The 9,745-nt window shown below is 40.5% G+C and overlaps 1 protein-coding gene across 1 annotated transcript; it reads right to left on the bottom strand.

The window, feature by feature from the left end:
- Positions 1–4,976: 4,976 nt before the first annotated feature.
- LOC143018749 (uncharacterized) lies at positions 4,977–7,214 on the bottom strand. Its single transcript, XM_076174332.1, has 3 exons — positions 7,204–7,214; positions 5,825–7,096; positions 4,977–5,766 (listed from the first exon to the last, which is right to left on the bottom strand). The coding sequence occupies exons 1-3, from the start codon at positions 7,212–7,214 to the stop codon at positions 4,977–4,979; spliced, it is 2,073 nt and encodes a 690-aa protein (XP_076030447.1).
- Positions 7,215–9,745: the final 2,531 nt, after the last annotated feature.

The following is a 9,745-nucleotide window of genomic DNA, read 5'->3' as shown; positions in this document are numbered from 1 at the left end:
GAGGGAACAGCTTGTTGAGTGTAGTTGGAAAGGCGTATAGGAGGGTCTTGATTGAGAGGATTAGGAGAGGAACAGAGGGAGTAATTGGTGAGGAACAGTGCGGGTTTAGGACAGGTAGGGATTGTGTAGATCGGATCTTTGTGGTAAGACAGATATGTGAGAAAGCTATAGGAAAAGGTAAGGATGTTTTTTTGGGCTTTTATGGATCTGGAAAAGGCTTATGACAGGGTAGATAGGAAGGCACTGTGGGAGGTACTGCAGATATATGGGATAGGAGGAAAGCTGTTAAGAGCAGTCAAGAGTTTTTACGAAAGTAGTAGAGCTTGTGTTAGGATTAAAAATGGAGAGAGTGAATGGTTTGAGGTAAAGGTGGGACTTCGTCAGGGATGTGTTATGTCACCCTGGCGGTTCAATCTTTAAATGGATGGGGTGGTGAGAGAGGTGAATGCAAGTGTAGTGGGTCAGGGGTTAGAGATAATTAAATAAAATGGAGAAAAGTGGGAGGTGAGCCAGTTGTTGTTTGCTGACGACACCGCGCTTGTAGCAGGATCAGATGATGGACTGAGGAAGTTAGTGACAGAGTTTGAGAAGGTGTGTGAAAGATAGAAGCTGAAGATAAATGTGGGCAAAAGTAAGGTGATGACTCTCCCCTTGTACATCTCATCACTGATGAGATGTACAAGGGGAGAGAGTGACAGCAGTCTGGAAGTGAACATTAAGGTTGAAAGACTAGAGGAAGTGGATAGCTTTAGATATTTGTGTGCGAATGTGTCAGGAAAGGGAGGAGTGGGGGTGGAGGTAGAATGTAGATTGAGAGAAGCGAGTAAATGCCTTGGTGGATTGAAAAGTGTAATGAGAAATAGATATCTGGGAATGGATACTAAGAGGAGGTTATATGAGGGTGTGGTTGTACCAACAGCATTGTATGGGGCAGAAACATGGAACATGAGAGAGGAAGAGAGAAGGAGTTTGAATGTGTTTGAGATGAAATGTCTGAGAAGTATGATTGTGGTTACTAGGCTGGATAGAATAAGAAATGAGGATGTAAGGAGGAGAACAGGGGTGGAAAGGGAACTGGGAGATAGGGTTGATGAAAGGATATTAGGATGGTTTGGACACATGGAAAGAATGAGTGAAGAAAGATTAGTAAAAGAAGTATGGAAGGCAGAGGTGGAAGGAGTGAATATGAGGGGGCGTCCTAGGATGAGATCGATGGATGGGGTGAAAGGGGCATTACAAAAGAGAGGAATGTCTGTGGAGGAGGGACGGGAGAGGACAGAAGATAGGGGTGAATGGAGAGGGGTTGTGTATAGATGATGCTATGATGCATGAGGGGGAGTGGGTGGGGGATGGGTGGTGAGGAAGTATGTATGAAGAAAAAAATTGACGCAGCGCGAAGGGATTTCTCCCCGTCTTCTTTTCTGCATAAGGGGACGTAGAGGGGGGGTCCGACGATTTTATGAAGCGGCCTTGCTGTGGATGTGCTGTGTCTTGCGAAACTGCTTCTGACCCAGGGCAGTGAAGAGGATGCAGGGATGACCCGTCATCCAGGAGGTGCCAAGATAAGGGGGAGTGAGGAGGGTGGAGGGGAGTGAAACATATAGGAAATGGAATTGGTGGGAGTGGTTTCTATGCCTTTTACTTTGTGGCTACCCCCCATGTAGGGGGAAGAAGCCTTTGGTATATGTATATATGTATGTATTATTTTCTATCTTATTTATTTATTTATTTATTTAACTATTTATTTATTTATTTATTTATTTATTTATCTATTTACTTATCTATCTATTTATTTATTTATTTATTTATTTATTTATTTATTTATTTATTTATTTATTTATTTATTTATTTATTTATCTATTTACTTATTTATTTATTTATTTATTTATTTACTTATTTATTTATTTTCTTTCTTTATTATTTATCTATATATTTACTTATTTAGGAAGGAAGGAAGGATGCGTCCGAAGGTGGCTGACCAGACCTATCTTGGCGACAACGCTGCGCCAAGAAGGGCGATCGGCAGCGAAAGACTCCAAAGTTTCCGTGCTGATGCTGAAATCCTTGAGTGTGACCTTCAGATCGTTCTTAAAGCGCTTTTTCTGTCCACCCACTTTTCGCTTTCTATGGGAAAGTTCGCCATAGAGGAACTGCTTTGGGATGCGGTTGTCTGGCATTCGGGAGACGTGTCCTGTCCACCTTAACTGAGCCTTGCGCATGGTGGTGACGACGCTAGGGATGTCTGCTTTCTTCAAGACGTTCCGTATCGGGGACTTTGTCCTGCCAGTGGAGGCATCTGAGATGGAAGTGGTTGATCTGCCTTTCATGCCTTCGGTATGCTGTCCAGGTTTCGCAGCCATTAAAGAAGGGTGGTGATGACAACTGCTCGATAGACTTTCAGCTTTGTCTCGAGACTAATTCCACGCCTCTCCCAGACATTCTTCCTCCGTCTCCCAAAGGCGTTGCTTGCTTTGGAGATTCTATTATTGATCTCCGTATCAATGGTAGCATTGCAAGAGAGGGTACTGCCCATGTATGTGAAGGTGTCATCCGTTTGGAGAGTCTGTCCGTTCACCTGGATCTGTGGCTCCTGGTACTGTTTCCCTGGTGCTGATTGGTACATCACCTCTGTCTTCTTGGTGCTGATAGTAAAACCGAAATTATCACAGGCTGAGGAAAACATGTCCAAATGTTGTTGCATCTCCTGCTCATCACTGGCATTACGTGCGCAGTCGTCGGCAAACAGGAGGTCTCTGACAATAGTTTCCTTCACTTTTGTGATGGCTTGCAGTCTTCTTAGGTTGAACAGTTTTCTGTTATATCTGTATCTGATACAAAGGATTACAAAGGATTACAAAAGCGGAGCATGCCGACAGGAGACCTTTTGATCCATATCTAGGTCGGATGCGGAAAAAAATCATATTAATAATAAAATAATAAATAAAAACTATGATAATGTAAATAACAAATAAGATACATAAATAAATGCATAGGTATAGTTAAGATAATAAAAAACCAGGTAAATAGTAAATGATAAATTGACATATAACTAATAATAAATGAAAATCAGACTGACAAATGATAACAAAACAAAAACAAATAATATAAGATAAATTATAATCATTACAGCATCTTACTTAGGTATTTATCTAAATGATTCTTAAAGCTTCGAACTAAACTATATTGCATTACCTGTGCAGGAAGTTTATTCCATTCATTAACTACACGGTTGGCAAAGTTGCTTCTACCTACTTCCAAATTGAATCTATTTCCGGACAGTTTGAGACCATTGTTTCTTGTCTGGTTCTCATTCAATGTGAAAATTTGGTCACTTTTGATGTTGTCAATTCCCTAAAATCTTAAAGACCTGTATCAAGTCACCTCTGAGTCTACGCTTTTTAAGGGAAAACAGATTCATGTGTTTTAGTCGATTTTCGTATGGTTTATTTTTTATATTTGGAATCAGTTTTGTGGCTCGCCGTTGTACTTTTTCCAGTCTGTCAATGTCTTTAATGAGATTCGGTGACCATACGGAAACAGCATATTCCAAATGTGGACGAACTAACGATTTATATAGCTTGTTAATGAGTGATGGACTTTTGAAATCAAAAGATCGCGCAATCAGTCCGAGAATCTTATTTGCTTTCTCAGAGGCTGAAATACATTGCTTGGATGATTTGAGGTCGTTACTGATAATTACGCCGAGATCTTTTTCACTATCCACTTTTGTTAATGAATTTCCAAATAACTTGTAATCGTACTTACTGTTATTTTTACCTATGTGCATTACCTTGCATTTACTTGTGTTAAATTTCATTAGCCACTTTTCAGACCATTGCTGTAATTGATCTAAATCTTCTTGAATATCTAATTGGTTTGAGTGATCATTTGCCACTCCGCACAGTTTTGTATCATCAGCCAATTTGGAAACAGTAGATTTTAGTCCATGGTCTATATCATTTATATATACTATGAATAGAAGTGGCCCAAGAACGGAACCCTGAGGAACTCCACTTGCAACACTTTTCCATCCAGAAGTTTTTCCATTTAAAACAACTTTCTGTTTTCGACCATTCAACCAATTACTAGTCCAACCTAATAGGCTACCACTTATTCCATGCAAAGCTAGTTTAGTAAGTAGTCTTTCGTGTGGGACGGTATCAAAAGCTTTTGCAAAGTCTAGATATATTAAATCTATATTGTTTCTTTTGTCATAATTCGAGATAACTGTGCTGTAGAATTCGAGTAAGTTAGTCACGCAAGAACGTTTCCGTCTGAAACCATGCTGGCTATCATTTATCAAACGGTTACTTTCTAAATGATGTTCGATAGCATCTCTGATGATAGTTTCCATTATTTTTCCTACGATTGAAGTCAAACTTATAGGCCTATAGTTATTTGGTTTCTTTTTGTCACCTTTTTTGAATATGGGAGTAACGTTAGCTAGCTTCCATTCTCTTGGGACATCTCCGGATATGATGGATTTCTTGAAAATAATTTCTACTGGAACAACAATCTCATTTTTCTTTTCCTTTAAGATTCTTGGATGCCAACCGTCAGGCCCTGGTGTTTTATTATCTTTGACTTTGTCTATACACCTTTTAATTTTTTCTTTTGTTATATTAACCGTAGTGAGTAAGTTTACCCCAGACTTTTCACAGGTTTCAGTTTGGAATTCACTTTGAGGTGTTTCGTTTACGAATACCGAGCTAAAATAATTGTTTAAGATATTACACATTCCTTCATTTGAATATTGAAGTTGACCGTCAGCAGATAATAGTGGACCAATGTGATTCCTAACAACCTTTTTATCTCTAATGTAACTATAGAATTCTTTTGGATTCTCTTTGGTTTTATCAGCGATGTTCATTTCGTATTGTCGTTTTCTTTTTCTTATTGTCTTTTTTAAATCTCTCTGTATTGATACATGCCAGACTTGCAGTTTCTGAAGGCGTTAGACAGCATTGGCGAATACATCATGCTGAAAAAAGTCGGGGCAAGGACACAACTCTGTTTGAATCCGTTGGTAATTGGGAAGGCTTCAGATTACAGATGACTCCATCATGAAACTGACGGACGAATGCTATGAACTTGCGGGGGCAGCCAAATTTTGCCATGGTGCCCCAGAGCCCTGCTCGGCTGACCGTGTTGAAGGCCTTGGTCAAGTCAACAAAGGCTGTGTAGAGGTCACGATATTGTTCGATGCATTTCTCCTGGAGTTGACGGGAAGCAAAGATCATGTCGATGGTCCCTCGATCTGCACGGAAGCCGCACTGACTTTCGGGGAGGAAACCAGAGATCTCCAAGTGTTCCAACAAGCGTTTGAGAGGGACACAAGCCAGGATCTTGCCTGCTATGGATAGGAGGGAGATTCCTCGATGGCTGTCGCAGGATTGGCTATTTCCTTTACGCTTGTAGATGTGGACAATTGTAGCATCTCTGAACTCTTGTGGGAGTTGCTCCTTGTTCCACATGGACTGGTACAGGATGGTGAGCTGGCTGACAATGACTGGTTCCCCTGACTTATGGACTTTCGCAGGTATGGCATCAGACCCTGGGGCTCTACCAGTGGACATTTGGTTAATCGCTTGGCGTACCTCGTCTGCTGAGAGAAGGTCATCAAAGTCGTTGTTTGTAGGCACCTGGGGGAGCCGTGCAATGGCTTCATCGTTGATTTGAGCTGGGCGGTTGAGCACGTTGTGAAAGTGTTCTGCCAATATCTCCAGAATGAACTTCTTCTCTGTCAGCAAGGTATTGCTATCAGCACTGAGGAGGGGGGACAATCCAGAAGACTAAGGTCCATAGACAGCTTTTTGTGTCATGCCTGTCGGCATAACCTTGGATCTCATCGGCCTTGCCACTGAGCCAGGAATCTTGCATGTGACGTAGCTCTGTTTGCACTTTACTGCAAATTTTGGTAAATGCTGCTTTCTTTGCAGTACAGGAGGCATCATTCTGGTGGGCCCGGTGCAGGTGATGCTTCTCTTCAAGCAGCTTTTGGATTTCTGCATTATTTTCGTCGAACCAGTCATGATGATATCTGGTGGCGGGGCCTAATGATTCGAGGGCAGCAGAGTAAGCTGTGTCCCTGAAGGATGCCCACTGATCCTCGATGCTGGACTGGTTGATTTGAAAACTGGAGAATTTGTTTTGCAAGAGTGTCTGGAAGCAATGTTCCTTCTCTGTGTTCTTAAGGGCTGTAACATTCAGTTTCTTCTTGACTTTCTGGCCCTGTGGTCTTTTCTTGGGCTGAATGTGAAAGTTCATCCTTGAGATTATCGGGCGGTGGCCCGTCCAGCATTTGGTGCCACACATGGCCTTAGTCACTTTCACATCCCGCAAGTCCCTTGCCCTCACGATGACATAGTCAATACGATGCCAATGCTTAGAGCGTGGGTGCATCCAGGATGTCTTGTTCCAGGTCGGTAAGTGAAACTTGGTGTTGGTGATGGCTAGGTCATGAGGAGCACATGTTCTGAGAAGGAGGTGCCCATTGCTATTGCATTTTCCGATGCCATGTTTACCGAGGATGCGGTGCCAGGCGTGATGATCGGCCCCAACACTAGCGTTGAAATCTCCAAGGATGATGAGCTTTTTGGACTTCACTGATATGATGAGGGGGTCCAGTTCCTCATAGAACTTATCCTTGATCTCGTCAGAATTCGTCATATTCGGAGCGTAGGCACTGACAATGGTTGCCTTGACTTTCTTTCCGAGCGGTATCTGCATTGTCATCAGCCGGTCATTAATACCCTTGGTGATGTTTGGTAAAATCCGTACATGGATGGATTTGTTGGCAAAGTCAACACCCACTTCACGTCTCTCTTCACTGCTGCGACCACTCCAGAAAAAGGTGTAACCACCACCGGTTTCTGTCATTTGACCCTTGTCTGCAAAGTGTGTTTCACTGAGAGCAGTTATGTCGACATTGTAGCGAGCTAGTTCTCTGGCCACAAGAACAGTTCTTCTCTCCGGTCTGTCTACTTTGGTGTTGTCGAGCAGAGTTCTCACGTTCCAAGATGCATAGGTGAACACCTTTGGTTTCTTTTTCTTGATGTTTCGACCGATAGAAGGGATCCCCGCCAGCCACAGTAAACTGACCAGGGTCGGGGGAATGGCAAGCTATGTTTAGGGCACCTTTTCTAGCCCCGTCCTCATGCTAAAAGGCGAGCGGAGCGATCCTGAAGAGGGCTGCTTGGTCACTGAGGGGGCATGCTGCCACTGTCCAGCGAGGAGCGACCACATGCCCTGAGCCGCCTGTGTGCAGGTTTGCAACTACAGCTCCCAGTGTATCCTCAACTACTGCTTCGTCGTTCCCCCATCGCCACAGTTTTTTTTTTCTTTAGCTTGATGACATGACTTGTGCGAAACTTTGATTAGAATGAAGGAGACTTTCACAGGATCAGCCTCACTCTCTCGTCCTAAAACGCTAGGTCTATGGCAAGACAGTCAAGACGGCTGGGGACGGATTAGGATGCAGGGGCTGCCGGAAGGAGACAATTATGCCATCCATCCGCCTTCGGGGCTCCAATCCGGAATATCTGTCGGGGTTTACTCCCCAATCTTTTGCCTGAAGAGGCAAACCCTGCAAGGCAGCAGGGGTATTTGAATTCAGAGTTACCTTCTCCTATCCTGAATGCTGACTAAGCTTATGGCCGTACAACTACTGAGGAGAACCAGGGCCACCAGTAGGGACGTAGTCCTTAGCCAAAGGGCCCTTGCTGGGGGAAGGTACTATCTCTCTCAATAGCTGCGGTTGCAGTTTAACGCCATGCCCAGGACTATGTTAAGTAACCATTATGATTTAACACGTATGTTCTTAGTTATATGGATTTTAAGAGGGCCATAATGGAAATAAAGGCCATGTGTTTTTTACACCAGCCTCACAATTTAAGTGTATTTTTATAACGATATACACAATTTCAATGTATACACACACAAACACACGCACACACACATATGTATATATATATATATATATGTATATATATATATATATATATATATATATGTATGTATATATATATATGTATATATATATTTACACACACACGCACACACGCATATATATATATATATATATATATATATATATACAGTATATATATATATATATATATATATATATATACAGTATATATATATGTATATATATATATATATATATATATGTATATATATATATATATATATATATATATATATATATTGTAACAGGCTGGTAGATAAAAGTAGACAAGTAACGTAGATAGAGGGGTAGGTGGCGAGAATTTTATTTCATGAGTTGAATGTTTGGCGAACTTAATCTCGCTCCTCGTCCAAATTTATAAACAACCACTAGGGACCAGATTTTATTGATCTATAAATGCTGATGGAACAATTTGTAAACTAAGCCATTCATGGATCGATATCGTGATCGTTTGAGTAAGTAGTATTGTTGAAGACGTTGTAACAGTCTTTCCGATTGGAGAAAGAGTGGAGGAGGAGAAAAAGTGATTGGTTCACGGGAGTAAAGGCACGCCCTTAGGTGAGGCACTTAGATGTAACAGAAAAGATCATTGGACTAGGAAAGTCGTGACGTTGGTGTGAAGGTGACTAAGGACGTAAATTGAGTATCCCAGTTGGGAGTCCCTTGGTGTAAATTGACAAGCCAAGTGTAATAAGCATTACAAAGGATTACAAAGGCGGAGCATGCCTACAGGAGACCCTTTGGTTCATATCTAGTTCGAATGCGAAAAAAAATAATAGTAATAAATAGATAAATGACTAAATAAAAACTATAATAATGTAAATTATAAAAAAATACATAAATAAATGCATAGATATAGTTAGATAATAAAAAACAGGTAAATAGTAAATAGTAATAAATTGATATACAAGTAATAATAAATGAGAATCAAGCAAATAATGATAAACAAAAAGAGAAATGATAAAAATCAAATAAAGAAATGATATAAAAGAAAATGCTAATGGTTACAGCATCTTACTTAGGTGTTTATTTGAATGATTCTTAAAGCTTCGAACTGAACTACATTGCACTGCCTCTGCAGGAAGTTTATTCCATTCATTAACTACACGGTTGGCAAAATTGTTTCTATCCACTTCCAAATTAAATCTATTTCTGGACAGTTTGAGAACATTTTTTCTTGTCTAATTTTTATTCAATGCGAAAATTGTGTTACATTTGATGTCAATTCCCTTTAGAATTTTAAAGACCTGCATCAAGTTATTTCTGAGTCTACGCTTTTTTAGGAAAAACAAATTTGTGGCTCGCAGTTGCACTTTTTCCAATCTGTCAATGTCTTTAATGAGATTCGGTGACCATACGGAAACAGCATATTCCAAATGTGGGCGAACTAACGATCTATATAGCTTGTTAATGAGTGATGGACTTTTGAAGTCAAAAGATCGCGCAATCAGTCCGAGAATCTTATTTGCTTTCTCATAGGCTGAAATACACTGCTTGGATGATTTGAGATCGTTACTGATAATTACGCCGAGATCTTTTTTACTATTCACTTTTGTTAACGAATTTCCAAATAACTTGTAATCGTACTTCCTGGTTTTTTTTTCTTTACCTATTTGCATTACCTTGCATTTAATTGTGTTAGATTTAATTAGCCACTTTTCAGACCATTGCTGTATTTCATCTAAATCTTCTTGAATATCTAATTGGTTTGAGTGATCATTTGCCATTCCGCACAGTTTTGTATCATCAGCAAATTTAAAAACAGTAGAATAGAAT

This window comes from Oratosquilla oratoria, chromosome 35 (genome assembly GCF_046742065.1).
Source record: "Oratosquilla oratoria isolate Oo_2021 chromosome 35, ASM4674206v1, whole genome shotgun sequence".
Taxonomy (NCBI): Eukaryota; Metazoa; Arthropoda; class Malacostraca; order Stomatopoda; family Squillidae; genus Oratosquilla; species Oratosquilla oratoria.
The sequence above is the reverse complement of the archived record's forward strand: the minus strand, read 5'-3'. Positions and strand labels throughout refer to the sequence as shown.